The 17,515-nt window shown below is 37.7% G+C and overlaps 2 protein-coding genes across 2 annotated transcripts in view; both read left to right on the top strand.

Moving 5' to 3' along the window:
- rab2a (RAB2A, member RAS oncogene family) overlaps positions 1–2,332 on the top strand; it is a 40,858-nt gene extending 38,526 nt beyond the window's left edge. The window contains exon 9 of the mRNA XM_028473270.1: positions 1,543–2,332. Coding sequence (XP_028329071.1) covers positions 1,543–1,638 — 96 coding nt within the window. The 3' untranslated portion in view covers positions 1,639–2,332. The remainder of the gene's footprint in view (positions 1–1,542) is intronic.
- Positions 2,333–7,764: 5,432 nt separating this feature from the next.
- chd7 (chromodomain helicase DNA binding protein 7) overlaps positions 7,765–17,515 on the top strand; it is a 119,026-nt gene continuing 109,275 nt past the window's right edge. Inside the window, 1 exon segment of the mRNA XM_028472066.1 lies at positions 7,765–8,133. The gene's annotated coding sequence lies outside the window, so the exon portion shown is untranslated.

Genomic DNA, 17,515 nt, shown 5'->3' with positions numbered 1-17,515 from the left:
GGGCGTTACAAATCGTAATTGTGGTTAAAATTGGCAAAAATAAGCATGAAATATGGTGACAATAACGGGTCAACATATGTGACATTAGGTGGAAAAGTGGTGGAAAGGGTTTAAAAGTGCTGAACATGTCTGGAAAGTAGAAGAAATGTGCAGAAAAGTCATTGAAATGTGATGTAAAAGTGTCAGAAATGGGAGAAATGTAGCAAAAATACAATAAAAGCAGCAAAAATATGGCAAGAAAAAGTGATAAATAGGTCAAAAATAGACAGACATTTTTGAGACAGCCAGGTCTATAGATATAGCTTACCTCCACCAGTACAAGTTTGAGGGCTTTTACTGTAAAGTGTAGGATTATTTTTACCTCCAATAAGGAGGGAATATTTTTACTGACATTCATTTGTTTGTTTATTTGATTGTTAGGATTGTGTCAAAAGTACTTGAACGCATTTTAACCAAAGATTTTACGCCATAAAACATTCCATTACATCAATTTAATGATTCTGGATCAGAAAGAAAATCCCTTTTTCTAATCATTGCTGAAATACTAATAAATATCTTGTTTATTTGGGGGCCAAGCCCGCAGGTCCTGGTCCTAATGTTTTTGTTCTGGTGGGTGGTGCAATTTGGAGGGGTGGTCCAGACCCCTCAGCTTACCTCAGGAGCAAAACCTCATATATGTCCACCAGCAGGTAGCGCTATCACTGAGGTCAACGCGTTTTGGCCTATTACTCCCTATAACTATATATCCACAAATTCCCTGAATAGCACTGAATCACCTGGGCTAGGCCACGCCCATTTCTGCCTGTAATTGTGTTTGCGTAAAATCGCGAAAACTGGAAAACCTACTTTTTTGAATTCCTCCTTAGCGTTTTGTCCAATCAGCGTGAAACATGGCACGTAGAGTCTTTAGTTGGTCCTGATCTAAAGTTATGAATTTTGTTCAGTCAAAATCTGCTCAAATTATTAACGAGTAAGTTTTCTAGCTAGCTATATAAATACGAACTGTTGCATATCTCGGTCAAAATAAATGCTAACAACACCAAATCTGGGCCACGCCCATTACTATTACAACATTGCAAAACCTGGGGGCCGAGTCACACGGGAAGGCTTGGCCCCCTTTCATAAGTGCTTCAACTTCTAGTTAAATTTACCTCCGTTATGTCAGGTTGGTTTCATCAGAACCACTGCTCTGGGCGACCGTGGCTCAGGTGGTGGAGGGTCGTCTTCTGATCGAGAGGTTGGGGGTTCGATCCCAGTACCTGACTATGTGTCGAAGTGTCCTTGGGCAAGACACTGAACCCTAAGTTGCTCCCAGTGGTCGACTAGCGCCTTGCATGGCAGTCCTGTCCCACTGGTGTGTGAATGTGAGAGTGATTGGGTGAATGAGCTGATGTGTAAAGCGCTTTGAGACTGTTTCAGTGGTGATAAAGCTCTATATAAATCAAGTCCATTTGCTCTAAAGGGCCATATTTGGCCCCCGGGCCATATGTTTGTATGATGTGGTGATGTATCATAAGTGAATCTCACTCCTTCTTCTCCCAGGCTAACGGTATTAAGATCGGCCCCCAGCATCCCACCACCAACTCTACGCTGCCCAGTAGCCAGGGGGGGCACCAGGCCGGGGGCGGGTGCTGCTGAAGAAGAAGAAGAAGAAGCCTCTCAGCCTTCATCCTCCTCCTCCTCCTCCTCCTCCTCTCCGACGTTTCTACAGAACTGTCAAAGCTCATTAACAGTTGGTTTCACCCCCCCCCCCCCCCCCCCCCCCCTCTCTCTCTCTCTCTCTCTCTCTCTCTCTCTCTCTCTCATCACTCCATCATTCAAAGGTTTTTTTTCCTCTGGTTTAAACAGTTTTTAAAGCACATTTTCATTTTCATTCATTGTTGTTAAATCGCTTTGTGATCAGCTGACTAAACGGAATAAAGCCGGCGCCGTGTTGTGTTGTGTCTACACGCACGCACACACACGCGCACACACACACACAAATGTGCGCATTGCTCTTAAAGACAAAGTCAATAACAGGACGTGTCTCCACACGCTGAGTCACTTTTCCTGTAGTCAGGTTTTCGTGAGGCGCGAGACACACATTCAAACTCCTTCTGTACTTCCTGTTCCCAAAAAAATCCCAAAAACTCTGTGTTTTTCTTTCTGCTTGTTTTCTTTGATCTTGAGCTCAGTGTCTTTGTATTTAATGAACACTACAAAACTGGTCGTGGCTTAAAGAGTGTTTTTAGGAGAATAAAAGACCAAACCCAGTGTGAAACGGATCCTTTTTGGCTGAAATGTTGAAGGATGAGGAAAGAAATGATGAAGTTTAAAAAAAAAAAAAAAAACGGAAAATACATCCGAAGTCTCTTTTTTTTTTTAATGTAACTGTATTTATCGGGCATATTTCTGTGTAAATATATATTAGGCTCTGTAGGTTACTGTAGCTTCCTTTGCTGAGGGCACGTTTGGGATCCTCCAACAGCTTTTTAGCGTTTTAAAAATGAATAAAAACTCACCAATAGGTGCCGAGCGTCCCTCTCCTAAAGGGCCTTTCTTTTTTAAACGAGAAGAATAAATGATAACAGGCTGTTAATGGGAGCGCTGGAGTCCAACTGGAAAAGTAAACGCATTCAGCCCAGAGTTTCACCACTAAATATTAAATAGCGGCTATTAATAATGTAGAACTGTTGATCGCCATGTTTTTGTTTAGTTTTTGAGTTCCAGTAAAAATAGGCGTCGTCACACGGTTCTGATCCTGTTTATCTCCATCATCCGTTGTGTGTGAATATTTTTAATGCCAAATTATTGTTTATGTGTTCAGTCAAAGGATTAAAAAACATCAAAAATAACAAACCTGCGTTAGTGGAGCGACATGAGATCAACTGTCCTGTACGGTGGCCCTGACGGGCCAAGCACCAACGCAAGAGAGAGAGAACGCAAACGCAAGAAAAGAAAACACAACACAAACGCAAAAAATAAAACGCAAACACGAATGACAAACGCAAAAAAGAAAAAACACATTTTTGCTTTTTTTTTTTTGTTTTTTTTTTTTTTCAGTTTTGTTTTTTTTTTTTTTTTTTTTTTTTTTTTGCGTGTTGGCATTTTCTTTTTTATCTTCTCGTTTTCTTTTTTGTGTTAGCATTTTCTTTTTTTTTTTGTGCGTTCTCTCTGTTGCATTGGTGCTTTGTCCTTCTGGGCCACTGTAGTCCTGCCTTAAACTACTTTCATTCTCCATTCATGAGACTTGGACAGATGGAGAAACTAAAGGAGATTTTAGCCTCAGAAAGTCTTCAACAAAAACAACAAAATAAATTAAGGCCTAGTTTGAGTTTTGTATCTGATTTGGGGGCATTTCCAATAAATATACGTACACACATCATAACCTTTGCATTGTTGGCTTTATTCAGGCAGTTATTATTAATAAACTCTGATGATGATTATTATTCTTTGTAAAGCAACATGTAGTGAGTGTGTGTGTGTGCGTGGACCGCAAGGATCACACGCCAAACCTGCTGCATCATCCATCTATGAATTGATCTTCTAAATGTGGCCCCGCCTCCTCTTCCTCCTCCTCCTCCTCTACGTTATTTACTGTGTTTGTTCTTTGGAAAAAATAAAATCTCTTTAAAAAACTAAAATGTTATCACAATAAACTATAATAAAACATTCTAAATGCTTAACATGTCATTTTGATGGTTGTGTGGAGATGGAAAAAATACAGTGTTTAAAAGAAAAACTGACTCACGCTTGTGTTTTATTTCTTTTATTTACCAACAACATGTGATGTTTATGCTTTAGGATTTTCTTTCTCTTTTTCTTCTTTTTTCCCCTAATTTTTATCTTTTTTCCTATTTTTTCTCTCTTTTCTTTCTTTTTCCCTCTTTTTTCTAGTTTTCCTCTTATTCTTTCCCTCTTACTTTCTTTAACTCTTTTTTCCCTCTTTTTTTTCGCTTTCTTTCTCTAATTATTTTTCTCATTTCTTTTCTTTTTTTCCTCTTCTCTTTTTTGTTTTTCTATTTTTGTTCTTTTTTACATTTGTCCCCTTTTTTGCTTTTCTTTTTCTCTCTTCACTCTTTTCTCATTTTTTTCTTTTTCCCCCTTTTTTTGTTTTACTCTTTCTTTTACTCTCTTTTTCTTTTTTCTTTGTTTTTCTGTTATTATGCTTTTAGATGATCTGAGGTAAAACTAATGATCATGAAACACAGCAGTGAACATTTTACTGCTGATATACATGATGAATTTTACCTAAAACTATTATTATCCCTTCATCATAAATCATTAAATAAGCATTGATCAGATGTAAAAGTGGAAAAGTGCTGATCAGATTCTTTTCACATGATTCCACAAATTCAAAGCAGAACATTTATTTTTCTAACTGGAGAAAATGATCTGAAAATAACAGTAAACGCATCCTGTGAACGTGTTTTCATTCAGTCTATGCTTTAAAGAACGTGTCAAATTCTAGGGTCGGGGACCAAATCTGGCCCTTTAGAACAAAAAGAAGTAAAAATGACAGAGAGAACATTCATTTTGTGTGTTTTTGTATTCATTTTTCAGGGTTTCTGCCATTTTCTGTCCCACCATCATTGTGTTTTAGGATAAACTAACTCAACGAATGACTTTTAGCTTCTTTTATTTTCTTCACAAATCTTAAAAATCTGCAAAAGTAGTTAAAGTGTTAAATTTTTACACTTTTATTCCTATGGGATTTTAAAATCTTAAAATAAATGCATGAAGCAGGTGTTTTTTTCCAGACTTGGGTTCATGGAAATGTGTTGTTATAAGGAACAGTTTTCTCTGTTGACTTTTATTTTGAAACCAAGTTTGTGCCAAACACAAATAATGCTGAAAACTCCAACTTACTGCTGCAACCAACACAAATAAATATGAATTATTTATATTTTTCTAAAAGGCAAAGTTTCAATATGATTTCACTAAATAAGACATTATCGACTAAATTTACTGAAACAAATCCAAAGTAAATATCAGAACCAAAAGTGTCCCTAAATACAACATATTTATATGTTTTTAAAAAACTAATGAGGTTAAAGAAAAAAGGAGGTAAAAAAAAGAGGGGAAATTTTAAAAAGACAAAAAAAAGAAAAAAGTGTGAAATGAGAGGAAAGAAAAAGAGGGAAAAGAGAATAAAAGGATAGGGAAAAAGAGACAAAAACAAAGAAAAAAGGAGGCAAAAAAGAGGAAAATTGAAAAAAGAAAAAAGTGTGGGGGAAGAAAAAAGGAAAACAATAGAAAAACAGAAAAAAGAAGGGGGAAAAAGAAAAAAATCTGAATAAAAGAAAAAAAGGAGAGGAAAAAGGGGGAAAATTAGAAAAAAAAAGACAAAAAGAAAGTAAAAGGGGAAAAAAGAGTATAAGAGGAAAAGGAAAAAAGAGGAAAAATTTAAAGAAAAAGTGGGAGAAAAGAAAAAAATGAGGAAAAAAATTTAATTAAATAAAAAGGAGGGGATAAAGAGGAAAAATAAAAAAGAGGGAAAAAAGACAAAAAGTAAGAAAAAAGGAGTGAATAAAGAGAAGAAGAAAAATCCTACAGTATAAATAACACATGTTGGTAAGAAATAAAAAAACACAATATGTGGATTTATCTGTGAATAGATTATGGTCAAAAATACATTGTTGTTTAAAAAAAAAATAATAATAATAATCCACTAAACTTGCATTTATTTATTTTCTGACATGTATACAGTAGTTCAAGATTAAACTTGTATTTTTACCTTTACACCTTTGATAATAGTGGAAGTGAACTCTAAAGCACTGATCATTTTCCTACTCACACAACTGTCATGTCTCTGCATGTTTTAGTTTTAAAACATTTGTGAAATGAGCAAAATCTATAGGGTTCCTGGAAGGAGGAAAAATGTAGGTGAAAAAAAGAAAAGTTAAGTTAGTATAGGACATACAGTGTGTGTGAATGTGTGACCAAAGCAGGAAAACGTGTGTTTACTGTTGTTAAAGTCACAGGATTCAACTCAAAAAAACACTAAATGACTTTAGAAACTTTCAGAAAAATGTGTTTTTGTGCTTATACAGGAAGTAGGAAGTGAGAAAACAAGTCACAGCCGAGTGTGTGTTTATGTGTGTGTATTTACAGTATGTGTGTGTATGAAGCTGATAAGAATATCATATTTCATGCAGTCAGAGACACGAGTGCTGTCCCACATATTCCTGCAACGTGCATCATATTTATATATCAACATCCTGTAGAGATGAGCAACTTTTATCACAATGAGGGCCAAAAAAACCTAAGATTTGTCTGACCTGAGGGCCACATTCTCAACATTTATATCAGCATTTAGAATAAATGACTAATCTGAGCTTTAATACACGTAGAAACAAAGAGTTTGGTCTGTTTTTTTGCTGTTGTGTTTTTTTTGAGTCATTTTTGTGTATTTTTCTCTCCTTTTGTGCATTTTTGTTGTTGTCCTGTGTAATTTTTTGGTTGTTTTTGAAGTAATTTTGTGTCTTTCACTGTCATATTATTATTTTATTTTTGTGTGTGTGTGTGCGTTTGTTTTATGAGTCATTTTGTTGGTTATTGTTGTCAATTTTTGTTTTTAGAAACATTTTTGTGTAATATTGTGTATTTTTTTGGGGGGGGGGCAGACAAAATGACAGAAGGGCTGCATGTGGCCCCTGTGGTGACTTCTGTGTGGTTCATTTCACAGGCTTTACCTCTGCTGTTCAGCACAACACCAACACAACTAGAAGGTTGTGGGTTTGAATCTCGGCCTCTGCATTCCCTAATGTTCCCTCTGAGCGTTTCTTTTGACTTTTAAAAGCATTCCTGATCAAAGTTAGGGCCTGAAGACAGAATGTGGCCCGTACGAGCACGCACGCTAACCTGAGGAAGGATTTTCCATTGATCATAAAGTAAAGCTTATTAACTTCCAGATGTCTGACTCACTTTTCTCCACCTTAGAATGTTCTCAGAGAGTCTGCAAATCAGACACAGGCATAATAAATGATAAAAGCTCAACAAAGTGAGAGAAACACACACAAAATGACAGAAGAATAAACAAAATGACTCCAAAGAGACACAATATGATTCCAAAAACACAGCAAATCAACACAAAAACAGAATGACCAGAAAAATTACTCCAAAAAAAAAAAAAACCTAGAATAAAAATAGGCAAAATGACTCCAAAAACACAAAAGACAATTACAAAATGTCTCCAAAAACACACAAAACTACAATAAAAATAACTCTAAAGTCACAAAATGACAACAAATGTATTCATTACACTCAAAACAACAATAAAATTACACAAAACGACAACAAAAAATAACTACAAAATCACAAAATGGCAACAAAATTACACAAAATAACTCATTACACACGTAACAACAACAACAATAATAATAATAATAATAATAATAATAATAATAATAATAATAAACACCACACAAAATGACCCCGAAAACACACAAAACAACAAAAATACATGTAAAATGACAAAATAATACACTAAATTACTCCAAAAACACACAAGACGACAACAAAAAAATAATAACAGTAAAAAAAAAATTAAAAAAACACAAAATATGTTTAAAAACAAACAATAACATCCTAAATCCACACAATCCTCTGCTCTGGACTCATATCATGAACATTATTAATGAATATAAACGCGCTCTAATGTGAGCTTTAATGTGAAAAACTCGCTCCTCTTCATAATAAAAGCAGCTCTCTGGAGACGAGCGTCACACGCGGGCACGCCGGGGTCAGTGACCGCGCACGCTGCCTGTTTATGTGTGTGCGAGGTCCTCGGGAGCGCGCCCCCCCTGGCCGAGGAAGGTGAGCCAGTGTCTGGAGGGGAGGACTCGGGAGCGCGACCAGCTCGAGGATCGATCGGATTAAACTCGATTTGAGTGAAATTAACACAAAGGAAGAAGCAGCTCGTGCACCGCACGGACAGGTCGCGGATGCGAGACACGCCGGACAAACAATTTAGCGACAAAAACACAACAACTTCAACTTTTTCCCCTCTTTCTTTTATTTATATTTCAAACTGAAAAAAAGGACCACGGTGGATTTTTCTTCTTCTTCTTCTTCGTCCCTCCACCACCTCCACGGAGCAGAGCGGAGGGAGATACTAACGAGGAGTTGATTTGATAGAAGAAGCCTGGCTGGGTAAGCACATTAATGCACCTATTTTTTTATTTTTTACAATGACTACACTTCATTTTTCAACCGAATACTGGCGTTTTTACCTCTAGTACGCATCGCTTTATGGATTAAAAAAGAAAAGAAAAAGCCGCTGCTGTGAATAGTAAGTTTTCCTGAGTTTTCCACCGGACACACGGCGGTGTCTCCACCTGGAGCGGCTCCGGGTTCACCCTCACAAAGTCACCGTAGGGTCCGTGTAGCTGCCATGCCGACATGCTAACAATAGCAAGTTTAGCTTTGCCACCCGCTTTGCATCCACACACACACTCTCACGCACCCGCACACGCACGGAGACGCACTACTAACAGTTGTAGTAGGTTTTGTTTGTGTGTTTTTTTTTTTTTAGTTGAAAAGCGTCCCCAAAGCGTTACTTTATCTCTTCAAACTTACTTATTGTTGCTTTAGGTGGACTTGGCTACAGTTTAGGTTTTTTTTGTAGTGGTACTGTTAGCCTCGTTAGCTAATTGTGTTGCTGGAGGAGACACGAGGTGGGCTCGAGCAGCGTAGAGGTGAGTCACCAGCAGCCGACACTGAATGAGCGGCTCTCACGGACATTCCCAAAGGACGAAATACGTCCATAAAACAACCAAACACAACTCAAATTCACTTCATGTGTGTGCGGAATTGTTAATCTTTTTTTAGTTCGCGATGTTTGTGTGTGTGTGTGTGTGAGTGTGTAGTTTAATAATTGGACGGAGCAGTGGATGGGATGAGTGAGGCCAGTCGGTCATTCTCCACTAAAACGATGGTCCCATCTGGTTTTAAATCACCCCAAAGCACTTTAAAACACACCAAAAGGCGTAAATGTGTCGGTTTTATCAAAGTGACGCTCAGTATATACTGCAAAGCTGTGATTTAAGAGCTCTAAATGGGGGAGAGTTGTTTCCTCCGGTCCGCACCAGCGCGTACCAAACGGCTGATAGGCTAATTAGCCTTGGCTAGCCGCTCGAGGCACAAGTAGTAGCCTGTTAGCATTGCTATCGTTCTATTAGACGGAGTTATTAGCCCCCGAGCTAACCGGACATCTTTCTGTACGTGTGTCGCTTATAAAGCTTGAACTTTTATGCGTTACTAGAGTCACATACAAGACAAATCACACAACACTGGTACATTTTTGTTTTTAAACAGTATTTAAGGGTTTTAGTTTTTATTTACATCAAGTTTTTATACGACACTTATTAGCCCCGAGCTAACCGGACATCTTTCTGTCCGTGCGTCGCTTTAGGGCTTAGAAATGTACTTTTATGCTTCATCAGAGTAAAAGAGCACATATCACCTATCATTGAGACATATTTGTGTGTTTTAAAACTGTATATTCCGCTTTAGTTTTATTTATATCAAGTTTTTGCTCTCATTGTATACGGGCACTTATTAGCCCCCCGAGCTAACAAGACATCTTTAGGTCCGGGCGTCGCTTTCAGGATTAAAAATACACTAACTTTTTTTTTTTTTAGAGTTTTATATAGCACACACAACCCAACACCGGGTTAACAGTGGTGTTAAAACAGTAGTTTCCGTCAGAACGAGCGTTTCGCTGGTGGTGTTACCTTTTTTTTTTTTTTTTTTTTTTGCACGGAGTGAAGTTTGAGATAGTTACACTTGTTACTCGGGATAAAAACACCAGCAGGTGCCTGTGTGTATATATGTGTGTTTTCATCCACTTTCTCTAACGCGCACAGTTTTCCGTGTGTACTCTCCTTTGCGTGCGTTTCTAGTTGCTCTATCCTGCCCCTCTTTCTCCATTATGCGTTGCTGTAATCGGTCAACTTGCATAATGGTCACCCTGTCACTCTTTCTCTCTCTCTCTCACGCGAAGCAGAAAGCTCTGGAAAAGTGACCGAACAAGCCTCCAAACACATACTTTTTTGTTTTCAAAGCTTGTTTATTATTCACACACTGTGGCTGTTATGGACGCAGAGGATTCAGTTTCACATGTGCTGGCTAGTTTTCAGTTGCTACCCCCACCTCCAACACCAGCTTGTGTGTGTGTGTTTGAGCCAAGATGGCAGCTAGTCTTGTTTAGCGGGCCACTGAGGTAGAGATAAGAGGACACACGCAACAGATGCTCTGCTCTGCTCCGTCCTGCCTGTCTTATTCTTTCTTGTGGTTAAAGTTGAGAAAGTCTTCTTGGTATTCTCAAAGATGCAACGAATACACAAAATACGACAACACAAATATACAAATTGACAACAAAAATACTCAGTTGTTCCAAATATATAGAAGATGACTACAAGAACACACTAAAGCAGTGGTTCTCAAACTTTTTTGGCCCAAGTACCCCCCTTTCTCTTATTTCTCAATCCAAAGTTTGTCTGACTACAACATTTTGCCTAGAATTCTATGAAAAAACCACTATAGATTCAAATAACTGGAATGAAACAGTATTTGCTGCCTCCTGAATAGATTTATTACTATAGTTTTGATCATTTTCCATCATCTCCCGCCTAGTGTGGAACCAAGACTGACCCTTGTATTTTCAGTTCATGTTCTAATCAAGATCATTTTCATGATTATCATTTTTAACTGAAAATAAACATTAGAAAACGTCATTTTTTATGCTTTCGTTGTTGCACATTGGAGCAGCCACCGCCGGCAGTCGGCGAGAAGGAGATTGCGCTGCATGGCATGAATGACTAGAAGAGTGGATTTATCAAGAGATGAGTCTAGAAGGACATTGAAGCCATTTAGATAGCGAAAGCACGTATGACCGAGAGCGTAAAACCTAATAAATATGTACAGGTTTTGTCATTTAGACGAAATTTTATTTCATTTTACTGACTTGGATGAAGGTAGATTTCTGGTTGTATATATTTTTTAAATGAAGTCTTGTCAAGTTGACTCATCTATTTGGTCTTGCCACTCTGTATGGAATACACATTAACCAATGGATAACTTGTGTTTCTGATCGCACAGTTTGCTGTATTTACTTGCTTACGACAATTTATTTTTTGTCTTTTAGGTGTACCGTAGTGAGAATGGGATCTGTCATAGTTTTGGTTTCTGATCGCATACCCAATTCCGTTTCTTGAACATTTCTTAGTTCGATATTGTTCCTGGCGAAAGTCAGAATGAAATCAACATGCTTGATTGACCAAAAATAGCTACTTCCCATGAATTGTGTTTAAAGGTAAAAAATTGTATAAGAAAAATTACTTTTGCGCATGTCTTTTTTAGAGGCTTAAGTTTTCCGTTTCAAAATTAACCATTTTGAGTTTTCCCATTTCCGGTTCAGTACATCCTTTTTTGTTTAATTGGCTGATCCTAATCAGATGTCATTACTAGCTTTTAAACGTTCCAAAATTGTGCTAAACATGCTTAATTGAGTCAATTTTCGTCATTATTTCATTATTGTATTTTCCCCAAATGCAACGACAGTCACTTGAATTTGCGCAAGATTTGTTGTCTGTCGGTTCGCTAAAGTTGCTAACCATTAAGCCACCTGTTTTACAATGAAAAAAATAGCATTTAAATGTGTGATATGGTTCCAAAACATGTCAATGAGGGTTTGGTCTGATCATTTCAGGAGTTGAACCCCGTCATGTTTCTCTGACCAACTGTTTAGGATGAAAAATGCATGATGTTGGTCCCAGTGTGTCTTATTTTGAGAGAAACAACAAATCCCCGTCATTCTGGGAATGCACCACATGGAGGAAGGAAAGTCATTCTCATCTCTGTAGAACACAATTAATTTCCTAGTGTTAAATCCATCCACTTATGCTCATTCTACAGTTATTTGTGCACAATGTGTTTATTGACCATGAAGATTTAACTGTGCCGAACCTCCTTTACCTTTTGTCGTGGCTCAAAGAAATAGAACAGCTTGTTTGCATCGAGTTCATTATTTTGCCATGGCTTTCAGAGCAAAATAAGGAGTTAATCTTTAATCTTTAGTAGAGCATCCCTGTGTCAAAGACTTGTCCATTTCCGTTTCATTGGCATTCCTTAATCAGACGTCATTACTGGCAATAAACGTCCTGAAATCGTGCCAAACACGCTTAATATAGTGAACGATTCTTTTAGTAATCGATTAATTTATCGTTTTTTTTTTTTTTTTTACTCGAATGATCATGAAAGAGATCACGCGTTTTGCAGTCTATGCTTCTTGTACTTATTTCCTAAAAAACAGAAGAATTTAACAAAATAAACTTGCATGACCTTTTAAAGGGGCATTACTTCATTAAAGGCCTAATAAGCAACATTCCTCAAATAAACACAACTACAGTGTTTCACTGAATATTGCATTTATATCCAAATTGAGGTAAAAGAAAACTCAATACAAATACAACTTTAACCTTAAATATGAAGCAAAGTAACAGAACATTACTGTATTTTTGTAAGTAATGCTATTTATTTCTGTGGTTATTCATATTGGTTTTTTGATGTATAAACGTGTGAATTACAAGAATGTACAGTTGATTTTACTCATGATCGCCTTAGTTTTAAATCCAATTAAATTGAAAAACGTTTGATTTTAGACCCATATTTACTGATATATCTGCCATAAGTAAAGATTATTAATAAATCTGACCCAGGGTTACTCTTTGAATTGTCCACTGTGTTAAATAGATCCTCCAGTCAAGCTGCTGCTGGATTAAGTGTCAGTAAGAAATACTAAAACTGCTTCACAATAACTTTATGTACAGTGTGTAATGATCCAACACTCTATTTTTTTTTTTTTTTTTTTTTTTTTTTTTTTTTTTTCTTCTTTTTTTTTTTTATTAAAGTAAAACTTAGATTTTTGCCGCTTTTTTCCTTTGGCGCTGCAGGCATGGGACACCCTGCGGAGTGAGTGGTAGATTGCAGCAAAGGTGGGGCGGCATGTTTCATTAAAAGCAGTCCGGGTCGTCAAAGAACCAAAACCAAAACCAATTTTCTTTTTTTTTCTGAAATGATTTAGTCGGTTCGACTAATCCTGCGCTAAAATCGCGCAAAATGAAGTAGCACCAGATATGACTTGGCAATCTGTTTTTTCAACACTTGCTAGAGATCTGGCCATTCCTTTTACGATGCAGAATATCAGGTAAATGTGTGATGTAGTCCCAAAAACATGAGAGTATATTCCCTGTAATATTGCAATTTCCCGCTTGATTTAGTTAAAAGAATAATCAAAACTTTTTAATAAATGATCATTTCTGGACATTCTGTTCATTTTCTTCAATCACAGAATATAGGAAACCCTAGTTATGACCTATGAAGCATTGGTTTTGTCACTCAGTGATTATCTTGTGCCGATACTAGTATTGGGAGGGGTCTCGGTATGGCACTAAAAGGCTGACATCGTTATCGGCAAGTCCTAACTATTAACACGCTGATACCATTTACAGCATCAAACTCTCCTTCAAACTACTTTTGTTACTCAGTCCGGCTCAACGGAAGAAGAAGCAGCCAAACGCCAACGAAAAAGAATCCACCAAAAGTTTGCGTTACCACGTCACTTGGCTCAGCTAAGAATTGGAAGAAAAACTGGTCACATTTTTAAAAATTTTTTAAATGCTGCGGTATTGGCATGTATGGTATCGACCGTTACGATGCAGCTGGGTATCGGTTATGGTATCAGGACCAAAAAGGGCATTGGAACAACACTATCGACCGTGTGCTGTGAAAACGATAATGGGTTTACAATAACAGACATGTTTTACCAGCAGAAAATGGCCATTGTTGTCTTTCACTTCTTTTGTGTTTAATCTTCAATTGTTCTTGTGTTATGTCCAAACTTGTCCTTCTCTGTTGTTTTGCCTGTTTTTTTTTTTTTTATTCAATTGGCTCACTTGTTGTAAAGTAACTCTGAAAGTCCACCAACACTTGTTGTTTTGAAGTTGGACGATGTGGATAGTGAGACCTACGGGCTGATCTGTGTGCGTTACGTAGCACCACCAGGTGTAGCACTGACAGCTGGGTGGTGTTGGGTGTCTACTAGGTGCTGGTGTTTGTTAGGGTGGCCATTTTGTCTGCTATCATCATGTGTCATGGATGGCAGTCCTGTTGGCGGAGTAGAGAAGTGGTGCTGTTGTTTTTCCCTCCATCTCTTTCATCTTTGCCATCTATCGCTCCACCTCCACCCACTCGCTCTGCCCATGCGTGAGTGAGCCTCCCCCTCTCTTCTCCTCTCCACTCTCTGTTCTCACCTCTGCCATCGCTGTCTTCATCTCTTCATCTTTGCTTGCCTGTCGTTTCCAGCCTTCCTCCCCCCACCGCCCCCCCAAATCCTCTCATTTCTAGCCAAAAGGTTAGCGGGGGTCTTTAGCGCCGTGGTGACATTCAAAACCGAGTGTCATCACCATCTCTCTCACCTGCCTCTTCCTCCTCCTGTGCCCCCCACACCCCCTCCCCCTCCCCCCTGCAGCGAGGGCCTTCTGGACCGAGTGCTTTGCCTAGAAGAGGCTGGCATTACTACAGCTCTCAAGTGTTGGTGTGTGGGCTGTATGTGTTTTTCTGCGCGGCCTGTCAAGTGTCTCTCTGACCCATATGAAACGCTCGTCTTTCAATCTTCCACCGACCTCTCTCATAATCCATTTTCTTTCTCATCATCTGGTGCTCTTGACACTTTGTGTAAATTGGAAAACACCGAAAGCTGAAGAGTTTGTAATTCCATTGAGTTTTTGTGCGATGACAAACATTGGCACTGCAAAAGTGCAGAATGGAAGACATTGTCCATGTTTTTAGTAGATTTTTTGCACCCATTCGGTACAATAATGTTTTTTTAAACAGAAAAACCTGAGACTTCAACTAGGGCCTTCAATATTCTATTTCATAATCCCCCAAATTTTGTTTTTGGGTTCACCCCTTTTCACTTTACACTTTTCTGTTTCCCTTGCTACGTCTTTCCCCTTTTCTATGTGTTAAACTTAAACTTAAACTTCCACAAATCATACCAAACATGCTAAATAGGTTTAATAGTTAACAACTGTTAATAATTTTAAATTGTATATGCTTCAGAAATTGAATTAATGCAAGATGACGTTAGTCAAACTGCTAGACTCTAAAATTCCAAGGAAATGTGATATTTGCGAAACCTTTCATTACCTCCAACCAGTGAATCACCCTCCCCGTTTGACCCATTATCACACGCAGCTGTGTGATGGCGATTATTCTGCCGTGACGTGTCACCAGAAACTCATCACCAGTTCAGCTAATACACCAACAGTTCCTTTTCCGATTTGAATGCAGTCATAACAACCTGAATGGCTTGTTCATCACAACTCATTAAAACACTCTTCAGATGAAGCGCTACATGCATTTTCAGTCACAGGATAACATGTCCGCTTGATCCGTTACACGTAGCGATAAGTTTTGAACGGGATAATGGGCAGAATTAAACATATTTGCCCGTTTCAGACATTGTAAAATATGGTGTAAATGTGTGATATTGTCCCAAAACATGCATGTGAGGCACTTCATGTCATTTTGGGACAGATTTTAAGTAAAGAGCGGAAAAAACATGCCTGGATCATATTGTTTTCCACGATCATGGAAAATCAAAGGCCCTGCATTTGTTGATGACATCTCAATTTAAACCAGCAAATGGAGGAACTTTTGATCATTGAGCGCAGAAAGTAAGGTTGTAAAGAAAAGTATGTGAGCGTGTATGTGTGTAAATGCGTCATTAGCCCCCTTTACCTTCAGTTTTTATAGGAAGGACCGTGGAAACTTAGTAGTTTGTAGCCAGGCAGGTGGGACTGGGAGGTAAACGTGATGAATCCTCTGCTGTCTATTGGTCTAAAAAGATATGTCAGTAGCACTAATTGATCAGGCTGAAGTAGTGGGGGGGTTGTTGGCTACATATCCTGTTCTATAGTCAGTGTGGGAGAATTCTCAGATGCAATTTATTTGCTAAAACTTGTAAAATCTTGTAACTTTTTTAAACTTTAGGATTCCTTAATTTTCTAGTAAATCTCTGGGATCATTTGAGTTCATCCGCTTTGTAAACATAATGTAGATTTGGCATTTTCAGCGTCTAAACAAAATATGAAGTCTACATTAAAGAGACGAGAGGTTTTTCTTTTCTTCATTTTTGCTGTTGGCATGTGAATTTTAAAAAAAAATGATTAAAATTTAAATTAATTGATTTTACATGGACTAGTCATGTAGCAATTGTCAGCCATTATCAAAAACTGTAAATAGTAACATGAACAACTAGACCAGAGCATGGAATGAAAGAAATTGATCTTACTCTAACTTTACACGAGTTGTTGTCAAAGAAGGATAAGATTGAGTGGCTAATTTTTGAAGGTTGTCAATAGATTTAGATGTTTGAGACGTATAATGATGCAGAAACAGACTTGCATGTGCTGCTATGCGTTCTTTTCTTGATAATCCATTTGTTAAGGGCCAGGGTTTCCTCTTGCCTTCTTTCACTTAACTGACAGTACGTTGGGTCTATTATTGGTTTGAGGAATGTTTATAGTATCATCAGCCAAGGTTTTTTTTTACTAGAAAGAACATGAAGAGGGTCATTCCAAAGCAGAAGTTGTAAAATGATTATAAGAAGAGATGGCCACTTATTGAATAGAGCTCTTGTAATGATCTGGTTTTAACACTAAAGCACATGTGTACATTACATGTGTACACTATTTGATTTGTGTTTAACTTTTTAGTGAGATTGCTCTGAAAACTTGGGTCAAATTCATTTTAGTTCAGGAGACAAATAAGGGCCAGTTCGATCTTAAGTGGTCCACAGATTTTAGGTGGGGGAAAAAAGAGCATTTTCAACATTATTGTGCTCTAGTTTTCAACATCATTCCATCCAGGATCTTCACTTCAAAAGTTGTTGATTTTGTAACCAATTTTTGTGGAATTATTTGTGAGAAATTGCAAGATTTTTTTTTGGAAAATTTTAGATTCATTTTCTATATTTGTGATTAAAAATGACTACATTCATGTGTTATGAGCATGAGAAAACTTCTAGCCACGAAAACATTGTGTAGTTTAAAACTAGTTTCATTGAATTTTTGAATTTCAGACATTTACAACTGAATTATTTGGTTATTTACACAATAATTCATGATTTCTGTCTTTTGCGGGCCAAATTGGATGCTCTAAAAGACTGGGTTTGGCCCCCGGGCCTTGAGTTTGACACGTGTGATCTAGCACTTTGATTTGGTATTAAAACAGGTTATTGCTGAAAATGTGAATGCTTAACGTCAAAATTGATCAAAAATAAGGATGCTTTTAATATGAAACTTTTTTGGTGTCAAGAATCAATTAGTTTTTGTATGGAGGGCTATCAGGATTTAAAGGTGCGTTCTGCAGTTTTGACAAGCTAGCAGGACCTCCACTAAGCCCCTTCTCCCTGTCCTGTATGCGTCCCTCAGGGCTCCGTCCAAAGCCACGCCCCCACAAGCTTTAT

This window comes from Gouania willdenowi, chromosome 17 (genome assembly GCF_900634775.1).
Source record: "Gouania willdenowi chromosome 17, fGouWil2.1, whole genome shotgun sequence".
NCBI lineage: Eukaryota > Metazoa > Chordata > Actinopteri > Blenniiformes > Gobiesocidae > Gouania > Gouania willdenowi.
This window is presented reverse-complemented; position numbering and strand designations above follow the sequence as displayed.